The sequence below is a fragment of the Etheostoma cragini genome, chromosome 10 (assembly GCF_013103735.1).
Source record: "Etheostoma cragini isolate CJK2018 chromosome 10, CSU_Ecrag_1.0, whole genome shotgun sequence".
Classification (NCBI taxonomy): Eukaryota; Metazoa; Chordata; class Actinopteri; order Perciformes; family Percidae; genus Etheostoma; species Etheostoma cragini.
This window is the reverse complement of record NC_048416.1, coordinates 12,669,574-12,686,992: the sequence shown is the minus strand read 5'-3', so window position 1 is coordinate 12,686,992 and position 17,419 is coordinate 12,669,574. Positions and strand designations below refer to the sequence as shown.

Sequence of the window (17,419 nt, the reverse complement as noted above, 5' to 3'; positions counted from 1 at the left end):
CACACACACACACACACACACACACACGTAAGAGTCTGAAAGAGGATTCAGCTGTGTGAGTCAATCTGCAACCAAATGCAACTCAGAGAGAGAACCCCTCGTTCTCTCAACAGACTCTTCTCCTCTCCATCTCTCCAGCAACACGCCCATCTCATCATTTTTTTCCAACCTCATTACAATAATTTCTTAATTTATTCTAAATCCCAGTCACAACAACAAACCCACATTCAGCACACTCAATTACTGTGATTTTGATACACAAGCACCACATCAACAAGAAGCACAGGAACCAGTGTTTTTCACTCAGCCTTATTTTGAGTATACGTGGCAATCAGCAGTGCTCATTACACCTAGCTGCCCATAAAGATAGCACAGAAAGATGTCCTTAAAAGTGGAGGTGAAGTACAAAAAAGAAAAGAAAGATGCTTACCGAGGACTCCGACCCGATAGTTGAGAGTGATAACGATGACATTTCCATAGCTGGCCAGGACGCTCCCATCGATCATGTTGCCAGTCCCCTCCATGTAGGATCCTCCGTGGATGTAGACCATCACAGGTTTGGCCCCAGTATCTCGTATGTCTGCAAGAGCGGCCATCATTAACACATTCACATTGATGTCCACCCACTCCGATCAAGGGTCAGCTCAGATTCAGATACAGCAGATACAGAGCATGGTGGCCACAAACGGACAAGCTGATGGTCACCTCTCAGATACCAGCTGTAAGGATACAGTCTGCTGGCCTACTAAGAAAAATTGAGGCAATAGCCTTATATATCAGCTCTATGAGAAATAAATGAATGTCCACTCATTATGTTGGGTTCCACTCCATTATAGTAATTGGCCATCTCAGCTGAAAACGTGGCTTGTCATTTACCATATAAAATATTTATGATAAAAACCAAACTATTAGGGTCGTATTTGGTTTCCCGTTGCCTTCCAGGAGGCAGACCCGCTTTCTAATATAGAGACGCAGGAAGCCATTAGGGAGAATATAGAGAGAGGTACACTGACACATCTACTAAGCAGGGAGAAGCTAATCTGGCTTGACAGTGATGGGGAAAATGCACCGGCTAATTACACAATGCTACCATGCACCTCCTTTTTACAAAGGCCTATCTCTGTGCAACAATTTATTTGCACAGTCTTGCTTGGTATTGCGGGCAGTTAAATTTGTGCTTCAGTTTAGGTAAAATGTTGTTTATTCTCTTCCCGAAGCAGAGCTTGATATCCAGCTGGAGCGACATTCCAGCCGGATAAAGCACATCCAGAGGTAGAGGGAAGAAAAAAGCCTCTGTTTGAGGAATAGACAAAAAAGAATTACTGGCTGGCTAGCTAGAGCTGGGAGACAAGACAAGAAACTCTCTCTCATTTTCACTCCTGCTCCCCCCCGCGTTCCGTGTAGCTTCTCGCCTTCCCCTCCCTCACTTTGTATCGCTTTCACTCACAGACTCTCCCCTGTCTCTCCCCGTTTCTCTCCCGCCTTCCCTCCATCTCCGTCCAACTCCCTGCCTCTCTTTTTTTCCCTAGGGCCTTAGAGTGGTGAAAATGAGAAGGGGTGGGAGGGCAAAAAGTGAGAAAGGAAGAAAGAGAAAGCGAGAGAGACAGAGAGAGAGAGAGAGAGAGACAAAGAGGGAGAGAGAGAGAGAGATGGAAGATATAAAGAAAGGAAGAAAGATAAAAAGGAAAGAAAGGAATTATGATATAAAATTAAAAGAGGGAAAAATCCAAAAAGAGAGAAAGAATTTGGTTCAGATTTAAAAGGGTTGTCTTTTATTCTGGTTGCTATGGTAACTTAGAGCCAAATTTCAAAATCCTCAAGAACAGCTAATCGCAGACCACATCCTCCACAGCCCAATCTGCATCCATCTGCACAGGCACTGCTCGTTGTTATGCACCCCATCACATTAGCATGCCTAACACCGAGGACAACTACTTAAATGCATTTTGTAGAGACACGGTTTGTCTGTAAGCCCTACAGCAGAGCTCAGCCTTGATTCACAGGCTTGTTTTTTTCATGTTGTTGTTGTTTTTTGTTATTCCCTTGTTTATTCATGACCCTGTTACTTTTAAAAAACAAAGCAATAACTTGGCTTTTTTATCTTGCTGGTATCTGAGAAGGCTACACAGTGAAATGTGATTTATAGCTGACACTTCTCTATGCACACACTTATCTTAGACAAGAGGAGGGGGGATGCATGGGGTGAGAAAGCATGAAAGGTACAGTCAGAGAGGGGAAAGAGGGGGCAGTAGAAAGGCAGAAGAACAGCAAATCCCACACAAGGTACTCAAACAAATAGGCCACAGAAAAAAGGAGAATGGCAGAGAAAGACGGAACAGGGGGCAGAAATAAGAGAAAGATTAGTCATGTCAATGTTATCAGTCACCTCTTTTGTTAATTTACATTGGGTCTCCATGACAACAGTTAAATGGCTTAGGGAGAGCAATACAAAACATTGCAGCTCCACTTGTTCTAATCTGTTTGTTGACTTGATCTCATGCGGGGGGGGGGGGGGGGGGAGAGGAGAATATAACAGATTCCCGGTTGGGGCTTTGGTTCAAAATGAGAAATAATAATTCTTTCTAGATACATCCACCTGTGGGCTGCAACACGAAATGACTAGAGGTAATAAGGTGAGTAGCTCTTTGTAATCAATCAGATCAGAGCTTTATCGGTTGTTGCTGACGGCCTAATCTGGTGTAACAGGTGACTAAGTTGAAAAAGCTGCCTCTGATTCACTAACTTCTCCGAGGCAAACACATCAATCCATCAACACAAATATTCACAGTATCACAATGTAGCACAGAGCTCTGTGCCAGAAGAGAAACAGAGATAGGTTCATTAATGCACTGACTGGTATATTTGCAATAAAACTCACATGCACAACAAATAAAAAAAAATAATAATAAAAAAAATAAACTTATGATGACAAAGAAATCTGTGTGTGATAGAAATGCAGATGAAAGCTGATATGCAATGAAGAGTGAGCTGAACAGAAATATATGCATGTATGTAACACATCATTTTCTTAAGTATTTCTCTCAATCAGATCATGCAGCATCGACAATCCACAGGGACGTACACTCTCAGCACATATCATACAAACAGCAAATAATTGTATAGCAGTAGAGAAAATATATTTTAAAAAATCACCAATAAATGAATGAAAAACCCTTCAGTTCACAGCACCGGCTTAACTAGAAGGTTTGGGCAGTCATACCTACATCACAGGGCATGAATTTTAGCAAGCCAGAGGAGCACAACCTTTATGGGTGCATCACGGTGGCTCTGGACTGATTGGAGTGTCAGTGGGAGGCATGACTCAGGCCTGAGCTGAGCCTCTAAGCGTTGGGTTTGCAAGTGAACCCAACAGGAGGGCTGGGAGTGCTTGTTCCACCTTACTCTATCTAGTTTCCTCTCCCTCCACTATACCTCCACCTTTTTGTCCTTTGACTCTCACTCCATTGAAAACAGTCAGTCATATATTTGACATTAAGCGCCCCCAGAAGCGGCCTTGACACTCTGGAGTGGGACAGGACAAAGGCAAGTGGAGATAAGTGTCGGTGGCATTCACTGTGTCAACACATGGTGGCTGTCAGCGGCTATCAGTGGGGTCTGAGAGGTTGGGGGTGGGGGGGGTGACAATATCCTGATGTGGCAGGACATGACATGCACCCTACTGTAGTGCTCTTGTCAGGCCAAGCTTCACGCTTCACTCATGACAAGTCCATTACTGGCCATGTTCACATTTAAGAAGTGCGTTTAGTTTAACTGGGGAGCTCCTTGCAAAACAGACAGTGTAATTACACCAAATTATACAGCAGCATGTGCCATCGTACAAGTCACTGACAGTATTCTGAATGTCACCAAAAGTCTGCTTAATATTCACTTTATAATGAATTAAAGGAGCTAGCGCTGTGTGTGACTGGGCCTCGGGAGGGGAAAAAAAGGCTGAAGTGAAAGAAACACACAGTAACAAATGTTTCATTTTGGACTCACAGAAGACAGGGAAAGGAGACCACAAAGAAAAAGTTGCTGATGCATAGCTGTTGGTATTTTAAGCCAGTGGACTTTCAGAGTCTACACATGATCCAGAGTGATGGGATGGGCAGGAAAAGAGCACCTTACAGTTAGAGGATGCCAGACCTCACCGTGTTCTCCACAACACTTGACATATTGGAGAGCAACTGGGGTATGACTTATGCATATAAGGAAAATCTGAACATTGCACCGGGTCTATAAAAAGGAGATGTGTGTGCCTCCTCTGTGCATCTTGGCATGGCTACGGTAAAAGTAATGGGAGGAATAACCTTTGTGTGAAGGTGACTTCCTGCTCCCTTGCTGGTGTGTTAAATATGATGTTGGCAACAGGGAAGACAGAACGTGTTGTGTGTGAGGACAGAAAGGAAAGAGAGGCGGGGATACACACCGGCTGAGTAAAATGAAAGAGAAGACATGGTGAGAAACCTACAAGGCTATTAGCCAAAGCCCCCTACAGCTAGCCTGGCTCTAGATGAGGAGGCTGAAGAGGTGCTGTCATCTCTAAGACTCACAGACCGATGCTTACTCCTTAAGAGGAAGCAACACTAACCCTTCAGTCTTTCAGGGACGCCTGCTGTCCTTGGTGCAAGCCACATAAGCCTATGCTATACTGTACAAACTCACTGAAGGGTTGAGGACAGCACACCGATGAACGCACAACAGAAGAGCACACAGCACAAACCACCTCAGATGTGCTGTAGCACTGCATAAGGAAAATAGTTCAAAGCTGGTCTTTGCTGTTGAATCATTCTCTAGATTTATTTGAAAGCAGCACTTTTTACATGTTTCATTACGTGGCCGAAATGGGGGAAATTGATGACAGCAGCAGTCTGGGTCTTCCATCCTTTGAAATGGCTCAAATGATGCCCTTGTGGATTAGTCATTAGCACCAATGCTTATCTTGGAAAGAAACTGAGGAGCAGCAGCCTTCCAAATATCTCTGCATAAATGGACTTCAAGGGGCATGATTCCTCAACCCTGCAACATCACAGAGAATAGGAAAGTGGCAGAATGGAGAGAATGGTGTGTGAATTGCCCCCACTGTCTCCAGCCTGCCTGAGCTGAGAGCTTTGCTGGATGGCGATCCAGTCAGGCCTGTGCAATGGAATTAATGGTAATACCCAGGCAGGTGGAGCTCAGCTTTGCTCCTTGGCACAGCGACAATGGTGAGCTTCTCTGGGCGAGTAGGGGTATGTGTGTTCATGTGTGTGCGTTGTCTATTCCGTGGTTGCATCTAGAGCTTGGAAGCAAGCATTGTTTATGCGTATAAGTGTGTGCATGTGTGCAGGCTTCACTGGTTTAATCGATGCGGGTGTACATGTCTGAGTGTGTGCAGCCTCAAGCTGGGTGGAAGCATTCCTCCTGATTAGAGCAAGAGTCTCAAAGTGCCAAATGACAGACATATACACACTTCCCTTTTTCATCCCTTGGAGAGGGCAAAGGCAGCAGTGGTGCGAGACACTCTGGAGGTGGAGTAGGGACGCTGCCTTTCTCGGCCCTGGGCACAGTACCTCAGCACCACTGCCATGTTCCATCTGGGAGATTTAGTTCCTACACAGCCTGACTTCCTCTACTTACATACCCACCTTTATCAAACAACAGCAGGTAGGTGATTGAAAGCTTGTGCTCCCTTTATTTTTTTATTTTTTTTACAGTGCAATAACAGCCTCTGTAAAACTGAGTCTTGATTGTGGGCCAATGTAAATCACAGCAACTTGGCCCACACGCTTGTGTTGCTGGAGGAAGTGTTGCGTAGAATTTGAATGCACGTTGGGGGTGCCAGGGGGTTGACTGTTGCTGCTCAGACAGACAGGCGGACACACAGAGGGACAAATAGAAAGACACAGGAAGAGACTGAAAGACTGAATGGCTTAGAGGGGAACCTTGGGGACAGCCAGCGGACAGAGAGAGACATACAGTATAAAAAAGGTCATTCTATTTCTCCTACATATTTCATTTTGCTTATCGCCACGTCTCAGTTGAGTGTTTTTATTGTCTGTTCCACTGACTTTTTATTGGCCATTTAAATAGTACTACTCCATTACATGTGTTACTTACATTTCTTTGGCAATGGGAGAAATCCTTTATTGTTCAAATAAAACATAGTGAATATAAGATTGTGTCTGGAGGGTTATAGCAGGCAGGAGGGCAGCTCAAATATGGCATAGGGAGGGAATAAGCCCAGGGTAGACAGACTGCCAACTGAGACAGCATGGTAATATTGGGATGAACAGACTGAGAGATGGAGGGGGTTAGACAGAGAAACCTGACAAGACAGCAGCTCTCTGGACTGAATGAGAATCTGTGGATAAGAGGTGCATCCGCTAAATAGTAAGGGAGTGGGAGTTCTGCTTGTACTCATATTCTACTTGGCCTTTTTGAATCCAAAACTTGATTTTCATTGGTAATGCTTGCATTACATTTACTGTAGACAAGGAGATTGCTACCCACAATAATAGTACAGCCACTTGTGAAAGCAGCAGTATGTAAGACAGCTTACAAGGACTTTGTAGTTTGTGCAGTGTACTCGGCCATCCTTCAGTGAGTAGTGAAGTTAAGAGGGGGCGGGAGGAGAATTAAAGAGGGCTGTCCCTGAATGCTGGCTTTAATGTGTTGGCCCATGGCACTTCAAAACAGACACATTCACCAGAACAATGAAAATCTTCTGGATCATGTTTAGGGATTGATGGCCAACTTTGTCACACATGCATTAGTTACAGTGCTGCGGCAGAGATTCTGCTGGGACGGTGATGCTCTGTAAATAGCATTAGTTGCGCTCAGTACAGAATAGACTTGTCACATTTTCAGTGAGGCTAGTCTTGCACAACAGCTTGGAGACCAAGCAGCTGTGTGTGCATGCAAAGACTTGCCAGACAAAGGGATCGGCACTTGTTAGCAATTTTGAACGGACTTAGGGCTACATACACTGACGCATGTGGGCTTGCTTGAGGGAAGACAAACACATGCACGTGTGCACCTGTACACGCAGTCAAGCCGAAAACTGAAGGTTTGGCTTCAATTGCAACAGCTCGCCGTGGGCTTGAATGAAGAAACACCTGCGTGTCAAAGTGGTGCCATGGCAACGCTTCCGGTTCTGTGATCAAGGCCAGTGTGAGGCTTCGCTGTGAAGGAAGAGTCAACTGGCAAAGATGAAGGAGCTTTACTACAAACCCTTAAACATCTGGAAAGAAGCCTGGCCAGTCGGCCTCAGCTGGGTTTAAACCCCAACTTAGGACCCACAGCAAAGCTGGCATTGATTGTGCCAACATTCAAGACAAATAAATGGAAGGATATGGCAACATGGTGTGACATCTCCGTTTTTCTGCTAAGTAGAAGGTCTATATGCCCTAAACATGGACCAAGGTCCCAAACCACTGCACTCCAACATATAATCTTGTTCACCAAATGTACACAAAATTTGTAAAAATCAAATATGTATAAAGGGCTTAACATTGATATCAAAAATCATGCTTGCATCATCTGCCTTACTGTGGCAAATTAAGACAAGGACAGAGCGATATCAAGGGTTTGATTCAAATTCAGAGACTTAAGCCGTTTCTGTTGCAGCACAAGAATCGTCTCTCATTCTAATCTCGGCAGAGATCCACCCTGAGCCAGGAATATCCCAAGATAAATATGGAAAGTGAACAATGTGATTGCTGAGCGGCAACTTCCCATTTTCTACACCTCTCGCCTCTAATCCTCTTCAGCAGCACTCCTGAACTGCCGCTCCTCATCTAAATCTGCTGGCAGACCTGGTGAACAGTCTGATACTACACTGCTGCTTCACTTCCCCTCTGCCATTATCGCCACAAATACAGCTGCCGTGGCCACACCTTAACAAGAGGCTCTAACCACTGCCTGTGCCCTTGTAATAACAGTTGCTTCCGTCACAATGTGAGATATTAAAATGACTCCACGCAGGCTTGGTTATCTAGACAGCTACTAGATCCGATCTGACTCTGAAGCCAAACGCTCTACTCATCGGCTGAAGGTTGATGCTTAAGAACAGAAGACCTCGCATTCACTCTCTCACACTCGAACATTTGATCAAAGACAGCATTATACCCACAGAGTGCAATGTGACAGGGGTGCTTGATGATTGCAATTACAATTAGAAACAAAAATAAATCAAACAGAAAAAAACCAAGTGATCAGAAAAGAGAAAAAAACCTCTAGAAATAAAAAAAAATAAAAAAACATGCAGCATCTTTGTTCACCGTGGAAAATACCTTCATCTTCATCACCGTCGTTATCCGCTAAATCCTCACCCTGTTTTTTTGCATGGGCCCCTGTTATTGAAGCAGGGAGAGACATAGAGAGGCAAAGGGAAATTCAAAATAGCATGTTTGGAAACACACAGATGGGAAAAGAAGAAATTCAGTAAAAGCAGTGTTTGAGACCACATGTGAATAATAACGTTAATTTAAATACACAGTTCCATCAGAAAATGTGTCAAGGGCATTTTGTGTTAACACTCACAGCACATACATTAAGTGAAAAATAAACATTTTTTAATAGTGTACAAAAAAAAAGACTAAACTGGGTACAAAAAAATTCAATACACCTTGCAGAAGGTAACTTAAACATACCAATGTTATAATAGCTTATTTAGAGCAGAGTCATACACCACGAGCAGTTTCAGATTTTGAAAAGGATTCCAATCCTACACGTTTAGGTAAAAGCTCTATTAGCCTAAAGGATTGTTGCAAAAATGAACAACCACAATAACTCTGATTGGTTTTATTTGCATTTTGGAAATGGCTTTGTGAGCAGAGCTTTGGTTTGTTTAAACAGGACTTTAGTGACTTTTTCTTCGCTCTGGAATATGCGTCTAACATCTCATTTCTAACTTTGGCATCCAGATTAAGAGGCCATAAAAAGGCAAATGAACTATAATAAATTCCCTGGAGCTGGTAGATATTTGAATAAATCACAAGATCGTGTGTATCATGTTTACTCTGTGATGTGTGCGGTTACTTCAGCTCGTCTTTTTGCCCTAAACAGTAGGTCATATGCTGTTGTCCTTGTGCTCCATGTTGGTAGGGTTAGTATCCCCCTAGGGTGCCTGCACACCATGTACAAATGTGAACAAGCCCTGTTATAACCTACTGATTAGTATGATATCAATGTATAATCATTTTCAACGCCCACTATGAGCAGAGCCGCAGAATATCAATGCTGGTAAGTCAGTGGGTCAATCCCATCAGTCCATCCGTTCAACAATCCATCGTCTTCTGATTAGAATTAAAAATAAAATTTTACAGGCCAGAATTTTTCAATTTTGGTGAAACCCTGATGACCTTTCAGCTCTTAACATTGTCAGTTCAGATTTTCCTCCTGAGCAATTCTTGACAGTGAATTCAAATGTTTTTGTGATTTGGGACTTTTCCCCTGGTGCAATCTCGGCCACTATGAATACATATTAAGATCTAAATCTAATGGGCTGACTGTCATGGAATTTACTAAACCATTAACAATTTCCATCCAATGTCTGGCGTCAGCTGTTCCAACATCATGTGGATGATGTTTAACCGTCATCTACTTTCTACATTAATCATGAGACAAGCTGCGTCAGGTTCTCGTTGCCACTGTGGCTAAACAATTTTCCTGGGAGAAACCCTGGACTACTTTATTCATCACAAGATCTTTCCTCTCTTGCCACCCTTAGATCAAATTCAACTTTTTCTTCAAATCCACTAATAGTCTGCGTACCATTACATTTGCTGTAGATATTCATGGTCCCTGGAGGATGATCCACAAACAGAACTGTTCGGTGAAATAAAAGAATTAAGTCACATGATGGACTCAGGCCCATATACGTTTTCAATGATCACAATGTCCACCATTATATTTAATATTTCCTTAAAAAGTATTTATAGAATTATTCTCATTTCATAAGAGCAAGCCTGTCAGTGGGGGTGAGTCAGAAGCGATATAAACCTCTTTGACATAGGCACTACAGCTTTATTTGAATAAATGCACCACCGTGTTTGAACACCTCATCCATTGTTAATTGATGGATGCGATATATTGCATAATATAATAGGCTAAGTGTCTTGACATTTACTGAGTACAATCAAGCTCTAAAAGTGGAGAAGCTTTTTAAATGCATTGATTCCACAGTCTGTGCGGTGACCTTGTTCAGTCTAATGATTTGTAGAATTATACAGTTTGTAAAGGCTGCTACAGTATATGAGCTTTCGCCGGGCAAACATAATCATATGACTACTACAGCTTCTGTTTCATCCTGTCTGGCAGTATCAGGTTCTTGGACTGATATTACTGTACAGACAGTTTAGTTTAGTAGACAGTTTAAATTGTATAAGCCATTGCAAAGTGTAATGTGTTCAGACATTGGCTAATGTAATGAAAATGTATAATCCATTAACAACATACAGTATAAAAATGTTCTATAATAAAAATAATTTTATATTAATTATTATTTTCTTATTTATTAAAATCTATAATCCATTAACATACAGTACTGTACTGTGCATGTGTTCCCTTTACTTAATAGCAACCAAGCCAAATGATAAAAATGTTGATATTGTTCAATTAGTCTGGAGTTTTGTACCATGTCCACTGTAATAATAAAAAAAAAAAAACTGTTTAATAGAAGGCAAGGGGCTGCAGTGATGGGGGTGTGTTGTTTCCATAAAACAACACTATCATTTATCAGTTCATTATCAGACGCCAACATACAGCTATGAGACTGGGTTTTACAACTATGGAATGTTCATTGAAACAATTGCCAGAGAACGAGTGGAAAATATTCCCGTTACTAAGTACTAACTGGAATGTGCCTTTGCACATATTAGATTGGCCAATGCAGTTTTAGTGGCGGATATCGTTGCAGCAAAAGTGGAGCCAGACTCGCCAGACTCCACTTTTTCAGACCGTATACTTCTGAAGCCCTCTGAGCTGCCAACAGAGTGATCTCAATTCAAGTGAAAAAGGTGCCTGCGTTGTTTCAAGTGCTAGTCAGTCTAAAAAGGGCCTTAGTATCAGAGTTAGTCAGGTATGGCAGTTTAAAGCTGAACAGATTTCACTGCAGCACCAGGTCAGTGAGGAGCATCTTCCTTGTGTAGGAAGCGACTCCCATTAAGCCCTCGAATGTCATATCTCTCTCGTGTAGGCTTCAAGGGAGCCTACAAAAATCTTTCAAACAAAGATGCTTCACCTGCTGAAACAGGCTGCTTTATGGCTTGTTAGTGATTGCCGTTACTCCAGCATTCACTGAGCCGTTGACATAGTAAAACAGTGATGCTATTGAGTGATAGTGCTTCAGACAGGCATAGATTGGATGGCAGGTGTCGACAGGGAAACTCTGTCACTTTGAATTGTGTTGTCTGTGAGCCTGTGTGTGTGTCAAATGTTGGATCCATAATAGGAGCTGCAAACGTGACATCTGCAGTGACTCAGCAAGCAAGCCTATATTTGACCTTGCTTTTCTAAAGTGATGCCGCAGCAAAAGACAGTGACAGTGAAATAAAACTACAAGTTTCTTTGCATAGCCAGCCGTTAGGAGTCGACATTTGCATCTCTTTAGAACTGGCGGCATTTCTAATAACAGCTTTTATTCATGTTCCTTGACAAGTAAATTAGAAACCTGTCGCATTTATCAAATTAGGTTCAAAGATGTTTAATGGGCTTACTTGTTACAGGAAGGCAATTGGAATGTAACATTTGAGCAGGATTGCATTGCAAACAAAAGACAGTTTAGTGTCCAAGCATGCACACACACTCACATGCATTCATACATACATCCAGATATAGAGTGCTCTCATCCTCTAGAGAGTTCTTGAATGAATCCAGAATTCACTCAATACATCGTGGAAGGGCTAAATGTTAACTGCCTTGCCTTTGGTGGAAAAAGGTTCGCTGACAATAGATGGGCCTTAGAGTTAAATATCAGAAAGGTCAGAATGTGGAAAGGGACTTAGTGAAATGTGAAATGTTGCAGCCTTGACAATTTAGAGCAGTTATATTCCGTCTCTAATCCTCAGGTGGCTATATTTCTCTTTCAGAGTGCCCAGATCCGTCTCTCCCCTGTCTCTCTGCTCTCTGTGTCTCTGTCTCACTCAGTCTCTCACTCTCACACCATCTTTCTCAATCCTTCTCCCAGTGTAGAGGTTAAGGAACAGCTTGGGAGGGACACATAAGAGAGAATGATGGAGAATGCAGCTGAAAGGTTAAGGAGGCTGTAATCCTGCAGTAAAGGACAGCCAAAACTCACACTGTGCTTCAGCTGTTCCCAAAATAAAAAAATAAAAAAAAAACAACAAGCCAAGTTGTCTTTCTTCCTGTCTACAGCTCGATAATGGAAAGAGACATGTTTAACAGAGACCACAAGCTTCAGAGTGTGGTGGCAGCCTCGCTAACTGGAGTCTCTTACATCTGTTCTAGACACCTAATGAACCATGTATTCCCTATATTAGGAAAAAAGACGAGACTGCAAAAATACCTTAAAAAAACAATCTAGACTTAATAGGCTTCAGACTTCTTAATCTTCTGAAAAACTAAACAGTTATTTACGTAACTGCTGCACTACAGTTGAATGCATTATTACTGATTTTAGATTCACTCAAAGCCTTTGAAAGTCAGAACAGGTAAGGTAAGGTATGTTGCATTCAACACAGTTGTTGGCAGTAGCACACCAAGAAATGTACTCAAATTCTGTGTTGAACCTGAAGGCTCCAAGCAATGTGTTTTAGTGAGAAATACTAAATGTATACACACCTTTTGTTTGTTTCCAAGACAACTCCATAGGGCACTTTTAACCTCCATGCCAAATCCTAATGCCACGATATTCAGTACATTAGCCTGAATTGCAGAAAAATGTATATAAAACGATTCATTTCATAGCATAGCCATAAAAACTCTAGGCTTTAAAAAAAATTTGGACACAGTCTCTGTGATGTCACCCATAGGTTTCTTAGAAGCCAAATTGAAGTTCAAAGTGGGTGGCTCCCTGTGGCTCCAGGCGTTTTTTTCCCCATAGACACCCTAGAATTTTTTTTTTACATGTTTTACAGCCTGGCTGCAAAGATGGTTTACAGCCTGGCTGCAAAGATGGTGAACGCATATCGTGAAAGTAGCCTACGTGCTAACACTGCTGTGGTGATGGCTCAACCAACTCCTTTTTGTCGGTTATAAGCTTGACCACTATATGTTATGGTTCGTGGTGCGGGTTGGCACAGTTTGTTTTTATTGTGGTTTTTGGAGCCAGGGCTGTCTACAGAGGCCACATGTTTTACAGTGTGTTCTGGGGACAGGCAGCTATCAGATAGTGAGGAGATGTTTGCTGTTTGCGACAACAAATTTTGTAGCCCCAACAACGCGTCACATTGCTTAGAGCACCTTTAAGTCCACTTAAAGGAGACATTTAAAGGGTTCAGGGACTTGGTCTAAGCAATCAGAGATACAAGAAGCAAAAGAAATTGCGTTTTCCTCTTTAACAGGGCTTCAAGACTCCACAGGCTGTGTCCTTCATCCCTTTTTAGTTTGGGATAAACAAAGAACAGAACAGAGTGAATTTTGAGCCTTGGATTGACTGGGGAAGCTGGGCAGCACAGCAGCAGGAGGCTTCTGAATAGCGACTTCCTGCTAAGGTCACGTCTTGCATCTCAAGTCAGTGTGACTGGATCTGCCTCTAGCTGGTTTTACAGCTTTCACTCGCTGGGGTCATCAACTGTCCTCGATAGATGATCACAGATGATGAAGTGGAAGTAAACAAAAGCTGACATCTACCATGTTTTCAAATCACACAAGCCAATATTTGTTCCTGTCTTGTTGGAAGGTTTTTGTGCTGTCTGGTTGGCGTACAGATTTCCTCCGCAGCACTCAGGGAGCAGCCCCTCCTTCCCCGAGACAGTGTTGAGTTGGCCAACCAATGGGATTACCATGGCGTGTTACTTTCTGTCATGGCCCCGAAGCAGTCCAACCAGGATTGGGTCGCTTTCGCAGTTTTCACAGCTCTCCAGCATCTGGAGGTCATCTGGTTAGAGGAAAAAATGTTTCTGCTGGGGTAGTTAATCTACAGGTTTGGCAACTGATCGGGCTTTTCAGTACTGGCACCGGGCTGCGTAACACATGGCAGCCTGCTGCCTGTGAGGGCTGCATAAGAATGATAGTTGAGTGGTCCAAAACAAGCCAAAATGTACAACAGATTTCACTGCACTTATCTCAAATGACTCATGATGAGGGATGAATTTAGGAAGGAAAGTTGATCTCAGAGTGTCTGTAAGAAGATTTGTTTTTCAGAGACCATTGTAAAGGACTCTGAGGAGATTTTTTAACAAGTGGGTTACAAGCGGTGAAAGAGATGTGCTGTAAAACACACATTGTATAAACAGGAAGCTTGCAGCACACCTTATCACCAGAACTCTGCTTCACTGAGGATCTTATCAAAAGGATGATTTTACAGATCTCTTTTAAAGTTTGACAATCAATTTAACAATATACACCTCTTTTAAAGATAAAAGGTTGACCTCATCAGGGTTTGTCCTCGCAAAATTGACTCATCTCAAGCCAATCTAGCACTCTGAGGCTGAATAGTGCTTAGCTGTGTCCTCGCACATCATTACCCTTAACTCCATTCAAACTCAGAGAGTCAGAGAAGAGAAAATGACCAAGTGCTATAACCAGGGCTCCGATATCTGCTGCTCTGTCTGTAGCCTGTGTGCACACTATAAGGCCACTTTAGATTGAGCAGTGGGCTACGGTGCTGATCTTGCATAATGGACTACCTGCTTGGACAAGTGCTGCACTACTCTAGTAAAAGAAAGGACGGCCGTTCTTTAAATTGCATTTCAGTCAGTGTAAACACCAATTTGTTTCTGAACAAAGACCATTGCTCTGTTGATTTTGCACAGCCAAAATTAGCCGCACAACAATCTAGCTCCGAATCACGACTAACCATTCTGAAAACAGGAGCATGTGCTATTATTTTGTCTTGAGCCTTCCATTATTTTTTAAATGAGTCTGTCTCTGATCTTTTGTCAGAGCACTAATGTTCAGTTAAAGGGCCTTCCTCCAGTTTAATGGAGGATAATGAGCCACATCTTTGATATCGGTGCATTAAGTGATTTCCTTTTACATTGCAGTATGATCATAATAGCACAGGATCTATAGGGCTTACTTTCCCAATAATTCCCAATCTCTTGATCTCTCAAGATGAGAATTATTTATAAAAAAACAGAATTCTACATATATATTCCTACCACCACTGCTCTAACTTACTTAAGATTGTGTTCAATATTTACACAAGCTACACACTGTACAAAGCATCACATATTAGCCTCTTGTCATAAGACAGAAGACTCTTGACCCCCTTTCCCATTGGCCAAAAGAACCCCCCAACACCCACTAACATCTGGCTTTTGTCTTTAGTGGGAAAGGTTCAAATTTGCATTCATTTTCAAGACAAATGACTCAGTAGGTACAGGTATTTATCGGCTTTGGATCCAATCGACAGTGATGGAAACATGACACCCAGATGGACATGCTAATTCACGGCTCTTTTCGAGCGCGATGATATGACGCCCACCACCTCCATTTGTAGCTTCTGTCATCTAAACCGCAAATTCCATCTGTCTCCACCCAAGCAGCGCTCAGACATATTTCCACAATTGTCTGCACCAAGTTTGAAAGAGAGACTGAATCATTTTCAACCATGCTGCTTTTTGCTGTTTACTAACCTTGTTTTATGACATTGAACATTATACACTAAAAAACACACAGGCACACTCGTCTCCTTGCATTGGGAAAGGAGTCTATCGTCTAGTTTTAGCAGGTGCACTCTCCACGTTTAAAAAAACTGAATTTTCACCCTAATTTTGGTGGAAAAAGGGTATAACTTAGATCACATGTTATGCATTTTACTAGGTTTGTGGGTATATTTCTCACTTGATAAGCATCACAGGCATGTAAGCAACAAAGGTGTGCTTCTTGCTAGGTAAGAGCACCATTGACTCTGCTCCTTTCACAACTGCATACTGTTGCTTGGCAACAATTACACAACCATTTCATCAAGAGTAAAATGCCATACTTTTAAAAATGAATCACTCTTTCCCCAGAGAAAGCACATCCATAGACATACAGATTGTAAAGTTGGTAGTGTTCTTAGTCGTAATGAGTTCTGAATATGCACGGTGTGTAGGACTCTACTGCATCATACAGGTCTCAATGGAAAGCATTGCAAAACTTTAAAACAAAACCATACACCCCTTTTATTACTACCATTTTTATGGTGGATATTTAACCATTTAAATGACACTAATTAAAATAGATGAGTAACTGTTAAACCTTTTCCTACAATGAATTGAACTTCTTTCTTGGAAACATATAATCAAAACCAAAGGTTGCTTCAGAGCTTGCTTTCTACACTGCCTAAGACGGATAAATTATGCTTCGTTTGCACTGCTTATTTAACATAAGCCAAGATTAGTAGAAGCAGTTTAAAAGAGCAATTGAAATAAATGAAAACAGAAAATTACAACCTTTGCATAGCAACAGAGGAACTCTGCAACAATCATCTTTCTGCAAAATAATGTGTCACAAAACCAACACATGAAACTTATGATAAACCATGTTATTATTACCAAACATGAGGAAGATAATTGAAAAATTCAAAGTGGAAGGGGAATATTAAAGAGACATTTCTGTGTGTATTCCACAACTGGGACTAATTCAGAAGCAGAAGTGCCTGAAGGGCCAGTCTGTCTCTAACAAAATTGGTTTAGCAAAGCAGAATGTACGAGCACAGAGAGTGGGGCCAATAGCTGCCTCTTGCCTCCATGGAAATCAGCAGTAGAGGTTTCCCAGCTGAAACTGGATTTTGACTGTGGAGTGAGATATGCTCATGATCACAGTCTTAAGGCTACTCGTAAGGTCCTCTAGTGCCTTCAGGCAGGCTTAGAAAATGAGCCCTCTGTTGTTACCAACAGTAAGATTTTAGCTGTTGCTAATGAAATTTGACTCCTCGTGGCTGAGTGTGTGTTTGCACACTTGCCACATGGATGGATGAATAAAACACCCCCTATTTGAACAATTGGGAATCATAAATTTAAGAGAGCGGTGGCCCTCCACTTTTTATTGTAAATTTAATCAACGGCTGAGGCTCTGACGCTTTCAGGTGTCATGTTTGACAAATACTTCCAATAAGCTGGTGTCTTAAGTGCTGTCAGAGCCGTCTGAAACATGAATAAAGTTCTTTGCATACCAAGTCAAATTTTATCATCTACTATATCAAAGCACCACTCGTGCCTCTGATTTAATCTACAGTTGTATTTAAATTGAAGAGTATTACACTTTAAACATTAACAATCCATACAATTATATATATATATATATATATATATATATATATATATAT

General features: G+C 41.9%; 1 protein-coding gene across 2 annotated transcripts in view; it reads right to left on the bottom strand.

Annotated features, from left to right (window-relative positions):
* nlgn3a (neuroligin 3a) overlaps positions 1-17,419 on the bottom strand; it is a 124,370-nt gene that overhangs the window by 80,798 nt on the left and 26,153 nt on the right. The window contains exons 3-4 of one of the 2 annotated variants that reach the window (XM_034882722.1): positions 8,274-8,333; positions 431-580 (exon numbers count right to left, since the gene is read on the bottom strand). In XM_034882722.1, coding sequence (XP_034738613.1) covers positions 431-580; positions 8,274-8,333 — 210 coding nt within the window. The remainder of the gene's footprint in view (positions 1-430; positions 581-8,273; positions 8,334-17,419) is intronic. The other variant, XM_034882721.1, reaches the window with a different exon arrangement.